Raw genomic sequence first — 17,191 nt, forward strand, 5'->3', positions numbered from 1 at the left:
ATAAAAAAAAGTCCATGGCCTTAGGCCCCCAATAAATTGCCCCCCCCCCCCCCCCCCATTTTTTAGTTAATTAGCTAGGATTAAACAAAAAAAAAAAAGAATTAGAACTAAGACAACAAATGCAAACGACATTAATGAAGTGATAGATATGACAATTACTTTTTTCCTTTCCAATTAAAAGTTGTGTACTTTTTTTTTAATGTACAAGTTATCGTTTTTTTTTTACCTTATTCTTTTTCTAATTTTATTTTTATATATTTTATCCTCTTCTCTTCCTCTCTTCTATTTCTTCTTTCTTTCTCTTTTCTAATCTTATATCTCTCTCTTATTCAAAGCTAAGAATTTACTTGTTCTATTGATAGTTTATATTTTAAATTTGGAGAAAAATATATTGCAACAAACTAATTCATTTTCGGAAATCAAGTCTTCATAATTCTTGAATCCGGTAATATCATTCTAATTTCTAAAATTATTTTTATTTTGTGTCTTATGTTTATTATATTTTTTTATTTGATATTGTAAATAGTGTTTAAAATATTTGTTAGATTTTAATATGTCAACTAGAAAATATGAATCCAATCATTCAAAACTTAAAAGAAAAAGAAAAATCGATAACTTGATAAAATCTAAAAAAAGTGTTCTTGATAAATTTTAGAAGTGGTTTGGCTATTTTATCGATTGAAAAAGAATTATTAGAAGAGATTGACTAAAAAAAAATTATTAACAATTTGCACCTCAAAAAGCTAGAAAAATAGATTTAAAATAAAAAACATATATATATATATATATATATATATTTTTTTTTTTTTTTTTTTAAGGCCACTAGTTTGATTTTGGCCTTAGGCCACCAACGGGTTTGAGTCGCCCTTGAGTGGCTATATGCGAAAATTCCTCATTTATTTGCCAAATATTGAAAAAATTACTTTAAAAATAAATTGATGATTTAAAAAAAAAATACTTCTGTAAATTAGATTTTTTTAATTAAAATTCTTTTATTAATTTTTTAATTTAATTAAAGACACCAAATAAAAAGGAAATGGAGACGCTCTCAAGATCTCATTAGGACGAGTTCACCGACGAACCTTGTTAGCTATTTTCCGTTAAGTTGGTCACATTGTTCGCCGGAGATCGGACGAATTTCTGCCGTCCGATCTCAGTTCAGTTACAGATCCGAATCCCCATTTCCTGTAAGTTTCAATTTCATTGTTTAATTCAATCATTTCTTTGCAGATTTGTATCCAATTATGCTGAATTGTCACTGAAATCCATTTGATTTATACGTGAAATTTGCTGTATTCCTATAATTCTTACCAGTCTGATGATTTTTCTCAACTGTGTTGATGTGCAAATCAGCATTCTCGGTGTACTAGCATTTTTGGTAACTTTGTCTATTTATCGATGCAATTTTTGATGGGAAATGAGCGAAGTGAGAGATTACTCAATTGTAGAGTTTACAGGATAACTGAGAAGTTTGTGAAGTAGTGATCTGCTTGTATCTAATTGTTAGTTGAGATTCACACACACATGTATATAGGTTTTAGAGTATAAATGCCTATGATGAGATTAATTCCACTGAAAAGCAGTGTGATTTATACGTGAAAATTTGCTGTATTCGTATAATTTGATTAGTCTGATGATTTTGTCAACTGGGTTGATATGCAAATCAGCATTTCTAGGTGTTAACCCCTTTTTTTTTCTGAAAAAAAGTAGCAACAACCACCATAAAATACCTAAGTGTAATCCCACAAAGAAGGGTATGGGGAGAGTAAAGTGTGCGTAGGCCTTACCACTATCTTAAAGTCATACGATGATATAATGATAATCAAAGTGTAAAAACAGTAGTCATACGAAGATATAATGATAATCAAAGTGTAAAAAGTTACAAATAGTAACCGAACTCAAAGGATAAAGAAACTACAAGAGCAATACGACTAATAGTAAAGACGAATAAGTTAGACAATGCTCAAGTAACTAACTAACCTCCTAGCCTTATATGTGTCCTCCATAACCTCCTATCTAAAGTCATGTCCTTGCTAAGCTGAAGCTGCATCATGTCATGTCTAATCACCTCTTATCTATACTTCTTCGACCTACCTCTGCCTCTCTTGGAAACCATCTATAACCAACCTCTCACACCTCCACAATGGGGCATCCGTGCATTTTCTATACACATGCCTAAACCATCTTAGCCTCGATTCCTGCATTTTGTCTTCTATTGAGACCCCTCCCACCTTATTTCGGATATCTTAATTCCTAATCTTGTCTCTCCTAGTATGCCCACAAATCCATTTCAGCATCCTCATCTTCGCAACTTTCACCTTCTGAACGTGGGAGTTTCTGACTAGCCAATAATCCGTTCCATACAACATGGTCTAACCACCGCTCTGTAGAACTTGCCTTTAGGTTTTGGTGGCACCTTCTTTTTACTCGGACATCTTCTAAAAAAAGTAGCATTTGTGGTAATTATCTATTTACCAGTGCCATTTATAATATGAAATAAGCGAAGTGAGAGATTACTTAATTGTAGAGTTTACAGGATAATTGAGAAGCTTTTGAAATAGTGATCTGCTTGTATGTAATTGTTAGTTTAGATTCACACATATGTATAAGGTTTATAGTATAAAGACCTATGATGGGATTAATTGCCACTGAAAGCAGTGCGATTTGTACATGAAATTTGTTGTATTCGTATAATTTGATCAGTCTGATCATTTTCTCAACTGGGTTGATATGGAAATCATCATTTTTTTAAATTTAAGCTATTGATGAACGTTCTCATTTCAAATAGAGAACCATGCAAATGATTTCAGTTCTTGTTTTTACAGCATTGTCATGTATTTGGTGCCAGTCTTAATGTGAAAAGATTGTGTTTAATATTGAGTATTCAATGGAAGCTGTTGTACAGCAGATAGATTTTCTCAGTTTCCTACACTGATGTAAAGGAACTGATCTTTGTGTAAGTTGGCGCAATGTTTGTGCCTCTGTATATTAAATCTTACCATTCTGAACAACATTTTTTTTTTTTTTTTTGATGAAGTTAGTAGATTCATTTAAAGGCATCAAGAAGATGCAAGCTTTACAAGGATAGATCAGTTAAGCTCACAAAAAAAAAAAGATTTGTAGCCTCTTTCTAAACTATAGAGCTAACAAAATCTAAATAAATAAAAAAAATACTAAAAAACTAATTTCCCCCAACTCCTAGCTCGAGTGACAAAAGGTGGAGGATTTGTGGCTTAGGTCACAGATTCAAGCCCCACACCTTACAAAGCGAAGCTCGGTATTTAAGTGGACAAGGGTAGAGGGGCGGACCCATTATCCACCGAGTTTATAAGGCTGTGATTGGTCCAAAGGGTGGGTCACATACGGATTTCTCGGTTATCAAAAAAAAAAATAAATCTAAAAAATAATTTATCAAGTATTGTTCATTAAAATAAAATCCAATTTTCAGTTCCATTATTGGTTATAAAGATGATGGGTAACTGGTTAGCGGGATTTCCTATAAGCTGCCCCCCTCAAGCAAAGGGTTGGCTCTGCTCCCGGTAAAAGCAGCTTGCCGGTGTGCTTCATACCTTAGATCATAACCGACCCTTTACCCCAAAATCTTTCTAACAGGAACTGGATGAATCAATCTATCATCAAATTCTGGTGCTATATTTCCATTTCATGATGCGTAATGTCTAATGTTATGTGCTCTGTTATACCTGCAACTGATTTCTCTGGTGCTTTCCAACAGACAAGGCTGCTTGAGCTCAAAATTAAACTGCTATGGGATCTGATGGTCAAAATTGGTATTTGGGTTTAACCTATGACCAATGGGTTCCTCTGTCTGTCTCTGGTCCGACACCAGCTGCTCGCTACAAGGTTCCCCTACTTCTATATTTTATATTAACCTACATGATTACATTGTGCAAGATCTTTTGTTGGTTATGCCATTCTTGGCTTTTTTGTTGCTTCCCATTGAAGCTTTAAAGCAGTGCATTCATGCCTATTCTGATTCTTTTTCTTTATCACATTCTGATTATATTTTGGATATTACTACTTATGCCACTTTTTTGTTGCACTGTAGCATGCAGCTGTCACAGTTGATGGGAAATTATATATCATCGGTGGAAGTCGTAATGGACGATACCTGTCTGACATTCAGGTAGTTGGTCATTCTTTCGATCACTTTTTCTTGTTAGACTGTTCCTAGTTTTGTGCTGGTGTTAGAACAGTTTTTTTATTTCATGTACAATTATGTTCTTTTCTTTCTTTCCTTCTTCAACCAATTCCACTTCCACAGGTCTTTGATCTAAAAAGGTTGACATGGTCAACCATAAAGTTGAACTCTGGAGTTCTTCCAGCTACCTCTGGCCACAATATGGTGAGAATTGAGTCAGCTCTTTTCATTTCACTTGTTCTAGCAAATAATCCACTGATGTGTTTTCTGTTTCACGTGTTCTGGCTCTTCTCTTTGACATTGTTGGCAGACCTTGTGGGAAAATAAACTTCTATTTCTTGCTGGTCACTCAAAGGATGTTTCTGACACAGTAACAGGTTTGTAATCCTTTAGAGCCCTTAAAAACTGGTGGCCGATGCTCATTTATATTAACTTTAAATCTTCTCAATGTATCTTGTGCAGTGCGGTTCATTGATCTTCAATCATATGAATGTGGTGCTATAGAGACCTTTGGAAAACTTCCGGTAATTAATCCTCCTCTTAGATTTCACTCTTTCCCATTCATAGCCTCTTTTGTTGGGCAATTCTTGAACTCAAATGCTCCTGTTAGTGTTTAGTTTATTGGACTTCACGTGTCTCGCTCTCAACTACTACTGATGGCCATTATGTTGCTTCTTTCTATTTGAGAGCTATAATGTTGCTTCTTGTCTATTATGTCTTCCAGGTAGCTCGAGGTGGGCAATCTGTCACCCTTTTTGGATCTAAACTCATAATGTTTGGTGGAGAAGACCAGCATAGGCGTCTGCTAAATGATATTAGTGTTCTTGATCTAGAGACAATGACTTGGAGTACTGTTGAGACCACGTAAGTATCTGACCAAATTTATTTTTCACTAATTATGCATTTGCATTAATTCATTGTGCTTTGATAGGCAGACGTCCCCAGCTCCCAGGTTCGATCATACTGCTGCACTCCATGCCGATCGCTACCTTCTGATTCTGGGTGGATGTTCTCATTCAATTTTTTTCAACGATCTTCATGTCCTTGACTTGGAAACGGTATATTTTACCTGTTTGGGTTTTATTTTAAGGCATACTACTAATAAAAATCGTTTGATATCACATTTTAGATCAGATGGAGTTGTGATAGTAATAATGTCTAGTATCCGCAACAATGCAACCATTTTTCTCTGTGAATGATCTTCAAAGAAGTACAATAAAGTATTAACAATTATAGTCAGTTGGATTGTAAAATTTAGAAATTCTCTTTTCTTGGTTGGCAGATGGAATGGTCTCAACCACAACTTCAGGGGGATTTGGTTAGTCCAAGAGCTGGTCATGCTGGTGTTACTATAGGTGACAACTGGTATATTGTAGGTGGTGGAGATAACAAAAGCGGTAAGTGAAACATTTCAGCAGCCTCTTCTATCACACCCTCTGGCATTCTTGTTCATGATGCACAATCCTTTTTATTTTGTTTGTTTGTCTATTTCTATGTTTAATTGTTATTCTTTCTACAGGTGTGCCAGAAACTCTTATGTTAAATATGTCGAAGCTTGTAGTGTCAGTATTAGCAACTGTAAAGGGGAGAGATCCACTCGCGAGTGAGGTTATATTCTGCTTACTATCTTTCTTCCAGGAAATTTGATATCCCATATTTTTAGGAAGTGCAGTGGTATCTTATGGACTGACATCCCGTTGGATTCTCTAAAACTTCTATTATTCTATCTTTGATCCAATTATTTAACATGCAAAACTTGCTGAGTTGTACAGAAGCTCATCAACTTTAGCTATTTTTCATTACTGAGATAGACTTTGATTCTTGAGTTCTTAGCATTTGTATGCTGGTATGCTTGTGTTTTGCTCTTCATTGTTCAGCTTCTTGATTTCTAATGTTTTCAAGCATATGAAAATTAGGTTGGTGTGAATGGAAGTTTGTTAAATGATTAGCAAAACCCGCTGGCACCACAGTTTTAGTTTGCCAGATGGGATGACAAAATGATATAGTTAAAAGCATTTAAACGAATATGGTTGTAGTGCATTCATCTAGAATTGCTCGTATATTCTGAGGAAGCATCTGCTTAATTCTGGTAAAACTCATCAAATAGAAAAAAATTCTGTAAACTTCATTAGCTTAGTATAACCCTGTTAAATATGTTCATGTAGTAGCCATTGCCTATGTCAATATGATTTCCCAGTATTCATAAACTTATTTGAGGTTGTGAATTTCATTTCCTTTATTGATCTTTAGGCTTGCTTACAATTCTATCTGATATGACATTTGAAACAGGGACTGAGTGTCTCTTCAGCATCACTTGATGGTGAGAATTTTTTGGTTGCTTTTGGTGGATACAACGGGAAGTACAATAATGAGGTATCTTCTAAAATCCTATATTCGCTTTTCCACGACTACCTTAGTTTCTTTTGGGGTGATAGATAAATGGATTGCTGAGGCATTGGATCATGTATTCTATCGATTCTCAATATGTTGATAAGTTCCAAATTCAATCCATTTTCTCATATAAATTATCATTCGAGAGGGAAAGAAGGAAAGTAACCCTCCCATCATATTTTCATTACATATAGTCCCGCCATCATAGTTGCATTTTGGTCCACTAGCTAGTTTATGTCTGGCGATTAGGTTGTCTGGGAATTTGCCTTCCCTTGATACCTTTCTGTACAACCTCCTACTGCCTTTATATTAAATTTTTTGTACGACGGCCTATGAGGCCTTCTTTCCTAAATTACTGCATTCCATTTCGTATAGGTATATGTTATGAGGCCTAAACCAAGGCATGTATTACATCCCAAGATACTTCAGTCACCAGCAGCCGAAGCAGCAGCTGCTTCTGTTAGAGCTGCATATGCCTTAACTAAACCAGAAAAGTTAGACTTATCCGAGAGAGAAGATACCAGTTTTAAGGAAGTTCACGTTGATAGCACCCAGCAAAATCTTTTGGCCGAAATTAGTGCTCTGGGAGAGCAGAAAAAGGTGTTGGAGTCATCACTTGCAGATGTCAGAGCAGAAAATGTTGATCTCAGGAATAAAATTGAAGATGTCAATAATACTCACTCCGACTTGTCTAAGGTACTCTCAGAAGAGTAATATGGTCGATAGAAATTGATGATTAGGTAATCGTCAATTATTAACGTTCATCACTTCATTACAGGAGCTTCAGTCGGTTCAAGGTCAACTTATATCTGAGAGATCAAGATGTGCTAAACTGGAGGTTATTACTTCTGACACTTTTTTTGAGCTTAAGTTCTAATTCCCCCATCCTACCCTATATTTATAGCAATCAATAAATTATGTCGCGATTCAAAACCAGTTGGGGGTCAACTCACCTATGTAAGTTTCGTATAGCTGGTCTCAAGAATAAAGGATGAGGGCTGTGGTAGGTTGATAGCCAGCAAAACATAATCATAAGGTTATAGTATCACCAAGCACATCCTATATAAGAGCAATATGATCAATTTATGGTTTAGTTGTTCCTCTCATTTCAATCCGACCAATATTAAAAGGCGTTCGTGGTTTTGTTTGTGACTTTTTCATGGTATCTTCAGGCACAAATAGCAGAGCTAAAAAAGATGCTAGAGTCTATGCAGTCCATAGAGGAGGAAGTTCAAGCTCTACGAAAGGAGAAGTCTGAATTCGAACGCGACATGGAGCGTGTTTCATCTGTCCAGAAACAGGGCTCGGGCGGGGCTTGGAAGTGGATTACTGGATAATTATTTGAACCAAGTTACATATTTGGAACCTCAGTTCTTTCCCCCATTGCTGTAATACTTGCAAAAGAAGAAGTTTTCCAGTATTTTGGTGCACTTGTAATGCTATTTTGTAAGAGGATGTGCAACTTTTGATTTTTTGTTGAAAAAACCATATCATTCTTTTTTACTTGCTTTCTTTTATTATATTATGTTTATGACACTTGCATTTTGTAATTGCAATATTTCATTGTAGCAAATTGATTGTTTTTGAATGTCATAGTTACCTCATTCATTTGTGTTTTACCTTGTTCAGTATTTTAAAATTTAAAATATTAAATTAATCTAATTTTATTTAGTTATGAAGATTAGTCATACTGATTTGAATCAAAAATATAAAATGGACAGTGCAAAAAATATCTTTACTCTTAAATTGGGAAAGAAATAAAAATTCAAATGGTTGGCTCCTTTTCATATTACTTGCCCCAACAACAACAACAATATCATATTCGTGTAGTTTTAGTGGAGTTTAAGAAGGGTAGAGTGTATGCACATTTTATCTTTGATTCCGAGATGAAGTAGAGAGATTGTTTCTGATAAACCCTTGATTCTAAGACAAAAACAGTTTAGAAAAAAACATAATAAAGTTACAAATGATGATAGATGGTAACAAAAGCAACTAGTAACAAAAATAACAAATAGTGACTGAACGATACTATTTTTTCCTTCATATTTATATTTTTTAGGAGATAAATTGCACTACAGTTAAAGTCAAGCTCCGGGTTTTTGCTCTAGTCAAAGTTCTATCTAGCTTTCCACTGGGAAAGTAAGAGACGAGTATAGTTGCGAACCTGAAAGCATGCTGAAAAAGGCTTCTCTTTCTAGTTTGAGAAGTTTTAAATAAAGCAAAAAGCTTTTTTCAGATGAATGACTTGATTCTACTTCTTTCACTTTCTTTTGCCCCGATGTTCTTGCTCTTCTTCAGTCTTCTTAGGATGAAGCTTTCACTAGAATTTCCTACTCTAAGTTCAGTGACTTGGCACAATCTAATTATTAATTAATATAACCCAGAACAGGCTCAAGGCCATCTCTTCCAACATTTTCTTACTTCTATCCCTTTGAATAGCAAAGCCCCTGTGGTTGCGAGCTGGAGCTGCTACAAAGTTATATTTAGGAAAAAGACATAAATTCCCCATGGAACTTGTATCGAAAAGTCATTTACACACTAAAACTATCACGATGATGTACTACACACCTTTACTATTCAAAAGTGAATTTAGTTACAACAAAATTAAACCAGTTATGTAATATCGAATTAGTTTGATTCGATTTGACTTCTTTTTAGTTAAAACAAAACTAAACCAGTTCTGAACTTATGATAAACGTTTTCTTCTTTTTAATACCAATCCAAGTCACTAAAATCTAGAAAAAATTATCGATTTGATGCGATTTGTCGATTTTCTTTATATACTTTCAAGTGTGAATGGAGTGGGGTGAAGAAGAAAGATCATGGAAAAGAGAATTATTGTGATTACAAATATTCTTTTTAAAAGTTTTCTTACGTGGAAGAAACATGTTTTCTAATCCATTCAAGCACACAATGATTTGTCAATTTTTTTTTAAAAAAGTCAAAAAATCCATAATCGCATATATGAAAACAACAATTCATGGATATTGAAGAACACCATATTAAAAATATGATGCAGATAAGACTGATCGATCTCTTTTAACTAGAGGTTTCGACTTTAAACTTTGAGTATAATCTTTTTTTTTTTGATAGGAAGTGTTTTTTCCGAATAAACCCTATGCAACACGACTCTAATTTAATCAAACTTTAATAATACTAATACAAGACATCAAATCAAATAAATAAATAAAAATACTTTACACATAGAAAAAAGACATAAAGTGACACCTGAAGTTATCCCGAATTTTTCAAAAAACACCTTAACTATGCGAGCGTCCTATTACCTCCCTAAACAATTTCGAAGATATATTATTACATCATTTTTTGATTAAATCCAGATTTTAAATGACAAGTGTTATCACACACCAATCATTGTGTGACACGTGCTAATTTAATTTGAAATATAATATTTTTTTCATTTTAAGTTTTTCTTTATTTCTCTCTCTTACTTTTTGACTTATTTTAATTTTATTACTTTAATTTTAATTTCATTTTAAATTCTACTTCATCTTCCATCCCTACTTTCAAGCTACCCCTCCCTCCATTTTCTTTCTTTCTTTCTTCTTCTTCACCTCCCACCCTCACCTCATCCCACCCCACGTCAAGTTGAGCCCCTCCATTTTTCTTTCTTTTTTCTTCTTCTTCAGTCAAATTCCTTTCTTTTCAAAATTATACTATTTTCTAGACTTTGTTGAGTTATAAATAACAAAACTAATTATTTTTGTAAGAAAAATCAAAATTTTGAAGGTATCATCAATCAATTTATCTTATTTTCATATAACTTCAAAACTAGAAATGATAATTTTGAAAGAATCAGGATTCTCCGAAAATTGAAAAGGTTTGATTGAAATTTGGATAAAAAAACTAAATAATACCTACTAATCATCTTGAAATCTAATGGGTTTATCAAATTGTTCGAAATGTAATAAAATATTTAGATATAATTTTAAAATTGAAGAGAGTTAAACTAATAGTAGTAAAAAAGGGAGGTAGAGTTGTGGTAAAAAGTGACATTGAAAGTGAGAAGCTACAATAAAGATGACAATGAATTTTTGAAGAAGAAGGAAGAAAGAAAAAGACAAAAATAAAAAGAGAAAAAGTTAAAATAATAAGAAAAACAAGAAAATATATTTTATAGCAAAATACTTGTAAAAATATAATTATATTCGTTTTTTTAGTTTGTTCATGCTCTTTAAGAGAGTGCATACACTCTCCATGCCATGTGGACAAAAAATTATGTAATAATATCAGTTCAAGATTGTTTAGGGGGTAATAGGACGCTTGCATAGTTTAAGTGTCTTTTTGAAAATTCGGAATAATTTCAGGTGCCACTTTATGTCTTTTCTCTTACATATATGCAAATTCAGGGGCAGCTCTAATAAATCGGTGGCCTAAAGCAAAATCCGAATGGAGGCCTTAAATTCAAATATATATTTTTTATGAAGTTTATTATAGCCAATTATTTAATCTTTCTTGAGACATAGTACTCATAATTTGTCAAACTTCTATTACTTCCTTGCTCTTTTATGAAATATATTTTTTACAATTATACGCGATATTTTAAAAAAAAAATATGTATAACCTATTGTATTTTTAAAAAATGAGGCCCCTCAAATTTTGGGGTTATGTGCATATTTAAATTATGTATCCAAATTTGTAGGGCATCAACTTTAAATTTGTAGGGCAGCTACAGGAGAAACATGTTTTTAAACAAGGGGAAAACGATAAAACTTAAAACTCAACCAATTATAGAAACAAATAATGATTGAAAGGTTAGGTTGCTGTAGTAAGTAGGGAAGTATATATGGGTGTAATTGGATAATGAATTAGAAAGACGATATGCCAACTTGTGTATATGAAAATGGTGGGGATAAATTGTTGTGGGTTTGTCTGGGTAATGGCAGTAACATAATTGAGGAATAATTATGGCATAGTATTGGTCAAGAATTGAAAGTTAATGATTATAATATGTGGTGTAGGAAATTGTTATGTATTTGAGAAGAATGGATATATACATACTACAGTGATTAGATAAATATTGGTTGGTTGTTTTTGTTGTATTAAAAATTGTATGGAAAACGTGGTTAGTCATTCATGTGAGTTCTTGGCATTATTGTACGACTTCTTAATGACCAATTAATGATTGACAATTGAGTTAGTTATTACCATCATATATATAGTAATAGATTGAAGTTGGCAACATACTCTAGTGAAGTGTAGTTTACACAATTGAATAGGTCAGGTTATTACTTATGGCATAGGTGTTAAGAGTTAGCATCGTTAAAGTTATGCCAATTGGAGGAATTAAGACTTACCCTTAGATTTGAACTTTAGGAAATTAATTATAGAATTAGGTGAGTTTTTGGGTCTAGGCTTAGACATAGAATAATATAAGTGTTTTGTAACACCCCAGAGAAAATTTTGAACTAAGACTCGAACCGTTCTTCGTAGTGAGTGAAATTTTACCAAGAAATTAAAAATTTCTTTAAGTGTTAAGGTCACCAGATGTAGCACCTTGAGTTCCAAAAAGAATTAAATTGGAAATAGCAAAATCTGAAATTTTGCAAGTTATGCTTAAGTTATGAGTTTTGGGTCAACTTGAAATGATCATAACTCCTACCACATGATGAGTTAGATGTGCTACAAGATACCGTAGGAAAAACCTTTGAATTATCTTTCCAATGCTGCCGAGTTTTCTAAGTTTCGAGGTTGGATGAGTGAGATATGACGTTTTGAAGTTAGGCTGTCCAGTTAAGGAAAGTTAGCCGAAAATAGTAAGGGGTATTTTGGTCTTTTCCTTACCAAATCAGATTTGATTCATTTTTAGTAATATTTTAGGGGTCTAATCTGATTAGGTTTAGTATTATAATCCTAATATACGCCTAGGGTTTTAATGTAACGACCCATTTGGTCGTTTTGATTACTAGAGCTTCTTATTTCATCAAAATAATTTCCGATAGATTCTAAATGAGTATTTTGGACTATTCGTAACTACAATTATGAATTTAGTGGGGTAGTTTTAATAATTATTTTAGTTGGTGGTGAAAGAGGATAACATTAAAATTAACAGTGGGTCATTTTTACCACTTTTATAATTAGTCATATAATAATTAGGATAATAATACTCAGTTTTAGAAAAAGAAATTTGAAGAGACGCAAGGTTGTGAAAAAAGAAAAATTGGACGTGGCGGTTGCAAGTCCTACGGGTAAGAGTTTTCGTCCAAATACCCCAAATCTTGTTCATATTAATTTTATTGTTGTTATACGACGGTTCAGAACGAATTTAAGTACCATTTGTTGCAGATATGAGGGCCGAATAGGATTCCTCTTAATTTATTGTTAACAAATGATAATGGACATTTAGGGCATAGTTATTGGCCAAGAGTTGAAACCTAATGATTATAAAATAATATAAGGTGTAGGAAATTGTTAGTATTTGTTGATTTGAGAAGAATTGAGATTACACGGATTGTTCAGTGATTAGTTAATATAGGTCTGGCTGTTTTTGGTTATTGTAATTTTATTAAAGAATTGGATTGAAAACTTGTTAGGCATTCACGTGGGTTAAGTTGGGAATTATTGTATGACCTCTTAATGACTAATTAATGCTTTGCAGTGAACTAAGTTATTACATTTATATATTTATATTATATAGATTGAATAGAGTTACACGAAAGTAAAGGCCTGGAGACTGTACGTAATTTTAGTATCTTGTTAGGATTTAAGTTTAACATATTGAGATAGGTAATTAAATATTAGGTGAGTTTTCGGGTCTAGACTAGACATATTAATATGAGTGTTTGTAGACTCGTTAACTTACAAATTATGAATATATACTTGATAGATGGGAAAGGTTCGGAGACATTGAGGACAGGATAAGCATTGGAGAGGTAGCTTGCTTGATTTCGGTTCTTCGGTGGAGGTAGGTTATGATTTATTCTATTTAATAGATAAACTCTTAATAGCGATTGATATGCATTGAATGATACTGTGAAGTTCTCTATGTACTTGATTGTGTGATTGTGTGATTGTGTGGCTTGGTTGTGTGCATGGTCTGTGATTGGTCTAAAATCCTGAGACTGTGAGATTTATAATTTGAAAACCTCTCTATCGAAGTGATGCCTTGAATAAAGAAGGCTTGATGTAATATTATTAATGAATTGAAAAGTGGTGATAATAAATGATAACTTAATAATATTATTGGATCGGAGTGTCACGTTCCGACACGATATTTTTGGATCGGAGTGTCACGTTCCGACACGGTATTTTTGGATCGGAGTGTCACGTTTCGACATGATATTATTGGATCGGAGTGTCACGTTTCGACACGGTATAATTGGATCGGAGTGTCACGTTCCTACACGGTAACATTAAAGGAAAACGATAGTGAATTAACTTAATGTACTCAATCTCAATGAACGCATTTCCCAAACGAGTGTGATGTGGAGGCATGAGTCCTCGTGTGTGTGCTTGATATTGTGATTGATTACGTACTTGCTTCAATTGTCACTTGTTCATGTTGTTGTTTCTTATCACATGCTAAGTGCTATAGTTGACTTTATACTATTATTCATTGTATATTAGTTTCTACTTTGGGTTGGCCGATGATACCTACTCAGTACATGTTACCCCGTACTGAGCCCTACTTGTATTTTTCTTTGTTTTCCTTTTATGGAGTGCAGCGAGTGTACCAACAACTTTGACTCGCCCTCAGCTCTAGCCAGTCTCAGCATATCAGGTTCAAGGGTGAGCTATTCATTTGAGCTTGTGTTGGATTCTCTCGGTCATGACCTGATGTCCATAGTTTTCGGACACAAATTACTTTATTTCATTTATTTCGGTGTCTTTGATACTCTTAGACTTAGTATTTAGAGATTAGATGTCCTTGATGTGATGACTTTCAGATTTTGGGGATAATATGTAATAGACTTTAGATGTTTATTTGATTGGTTACTTTAATAAATTTTGGAGCTTCCGTGTTATTGTTGTTATTCGTAGTTGAATTATTGATATATGTTGGGGTTTAGATTCCTTGGTCCGCCCACTTAGGAGGTTAAGTGTGGGTGCCACTCATGACTCAATTTGGGTCGTGACAAACTTGGTATCAGAGCGTTAGGTTCGGTGATCTCATCACACAAGGACAAGTCTTGTAGAGTCTTGCGGAACGATATGGGGACGCCTTTACTTTTCTTCGAGAGGCTATAGGACTTTAGGAAAACTTCTTTTCTTCTTTCTTTCGTGCTACTACTTGAATCCAATTGGTATCTAGGTGATACAAATTGGTATCTGAACTTCTTCACTCTATTTCCTATATGGTTAGTACTAGAATATTAGAAGTCGAAATAGCAATACTAGAAAGAATAAAAAATGTGTCCTTGGAAATATGTATATTTTCTCGATTAACTACAAGGCCTGTAATGACTAGTGATCAACATGTTTTTTTTATTAAGCTCATAAAGTTGAATTGTTCATGGATATTGATTATGAAGATGCTTATGCTTTCATAGTTGATTGTTTTTAGTTGCTTCATAAAATGAGTATAGTGGAGAGGCTTAGTGTTGAGTTTGTGACATACTAGTTCCGAGGAGATGCAAAATGTGGTGATAGTATCATGTTGAATGCCGATTAGTATAGGCACTACCTATGACTTAAGGCAGCATTGTCTAGCTTCTTCATCCAATTATACACCCAAAGTTTGAGCGATAGGAGGAGAGATGGTTTTTTGAATATAGAGAAACGAAAGATATGTGTTGCAACCTGTAAGGTCAAATTTTGTACTTTATCTAGATATGTGACAATATGCAAGTAATTTCGTAAGGGACAACTAGAAAATGAACATCATTACATTATAAAATAAAGTTAGTAAAGTTTTCATAACATGTATGGGTTGTTTAGCGAGTGATGAAATTAGGTTGTGCCAATTGAGGTTAGGATCTTTACTACGACTTTATAGATTGAGTGTATACCAAAAAGGGTCATGATACGACTATTAGAATAGTACTGATGCTTACTTGATTAGAGTTATGAAGTGTGTTACTTTTGTTATCGACCTGATCTAAGAAAGAATGCAAATTGTTTGGGCAAAAGATAGAACAAATTTGGTAATGTTTTGCAGCTATTCAATGGGTAAAAATGTGTGGGCTATTTGGGTACGATCTTCTCGATAAGTATGATGTGTTCTAGTGATGGATCTAACATAGTTTCACAATGTGGTTCTAGTGTTATATGGAAATGAATACATTGATTGTCAAGTGGAAATACTAACTACTAAAATAGTTATCAGTTGTATGACATGTTCAGATAATGAGATTCAGTGTTACATTCCCGTTTGAGAAACCAACTAGTTTGTTACTACGGATGCTTGGGTTAAGCATTGTTTTAAGGAAGTTTTTAGTGGTGGATATTTGGTATGGTATTAATGCATTAGGTAGTGAAGTCTATCTTGAGGGTTCTAGGACTAGTGATTTTATCTTAAGCTCCAAAGGAGTAAATTGATACCGGAATGACAAACTTATGGATAAAGAAAGTCAGTAAGTATACTTGGGTGACTGCAATTGAAGATATTAGTAAGAAAGTGTGCATAAAATTTGGGTTAGCCCTTTGGATTTGATTGATATAACTAGGTTGATGTGTCATGTCAATGAAAAGGTTGACTTCGTGGTGATAACAAGGGCTTACTGAGCATAATGGTAATACGAGTTAGTGATAGATTGGGATTGAGATGCAAATATAGAATACATATTGTTGGTTAAATAAATTTTGTATGGTAATAATGACTTGTGAGTATCTAAGATTGCATTTTCTACTATTTAGTGAGTAACGTGGTTATATGAAAAAATTTGAGAGATGTTGGGGCACCGCTCGAATAGAATTTAAAGGAGCTAGAGTAATAATGAAAATGAAATAAAATTAGTGGGATGAGTATAGCCTTCGAAAAGAGGCGAGAGTAAGAATATTTTCTCCGGTTGCAAGGACTTAAAAGGTATCTTCAATGGGATTGAGAATTGGGTTCAGAGATGTGTAATTTCATCCGTTTTGCTCTTTTATGGTACTAGTGTCACAGGTTCATCAGAATGGTTGAAACCTATTGGATAAACTTAAGAAATGAGTGTACAGACTTTTAGCTCGAGTGTGATGATAAGTTCTGTTGTAGCGTTGAATTTAGTAATGGGTATGGTTGGATTTTTAGTGAAAGATATGGTAAGGTCGATGGATAGGCGATCAATGATAAGCTAAGATACAGGAATTTATAAAAGTCTTCAAAGTATAAGCAAATATAGATAGATAAGGGCATTGGGTTGCACAATTGGATTTACAATTCAAATTTTTCGTTATAAGTCCGCATTTCTGGTGGTATGTTTTGTCAAGGTATGAATTGGTAAGATAAGAAATGATTGATTGCATCGATATTGAGCATGTGAAAAAAAAAACTTATGCATGTTTTGGACCATAAAGTTTGTTACTTTTGATTGTTAGAGGATCTAAGAAAGGGTTTCCGTCAGAGTTTTGATTTAGAGTGTGAAGTAAAACGTCATGGGTTGTTGGTAAAAGGATAAGATCGGTAAGCGAGCTAGGGAAACAAGAGTCTGATATATTGAAGGGTAGAGATATTTAGAATTTTGCACCATGGGAAGAATTTGA

The 17,191-nt window shown here is 33.7% G+C and overlaps 1 protein-coding gene across 1 annotated transcript; it reads left to right on the top strand.

The window, feature by feature from the left end:
- Positions 1-1,039: 1,039 nt before the first annotated feature.
- On the top strand, positions 1,040-8,162 carry LOC125837023 (acyl-CoA-binding domain-containing protein 4). The gene is made up of 14 exons (XM_049516160.1): positions 1,040-1,187; positions 3,734-3,861; positions 4,067-4,144; positions 4,283-4,363; positions 4,470-4,536; positions 4,622-4,683; positions 4,884-5,023; positions 5,091-5,217; positions 5,442-5,556; positions 5,679-5,767; positions 6,449-6,532; positions 6,926-7,246; positions 7,329-7,388; positions 7,723-8,162. The coding sequence occupies exons 2-14, from the start codon at positions 3,766-3,768 to the stop codon at positions 7,885-7,887; spliced, it is 1,485 nt and encodes a 494-aa protein (XP_049372117.1). The 5' UTR covers positions 1,040-1,187; positions 3,734-3,765; the 3' UTR covers positions 7,888-8,162.
- Positions 8,163-17,191: the final 9,029 nt, after the last annotated feature.

The sequence above is a fragment of the Solanum verrucosum genome, unplaced genomic scaffold, assembly GCF_900185275.1.
Source record: "Solanum verrucosum unplaced genomic scaffold, falcon-dt-bn FXZP01000165.1, whole genome shotgun sequence".
Classification (NCBI taxonomy): domain Eukaryota; kingdom Viridiplantae; phylum Streptophyta; class Magnoliopsida; order Solanales; family Solanaceae; genus Solanum; species Solanum verrucosum.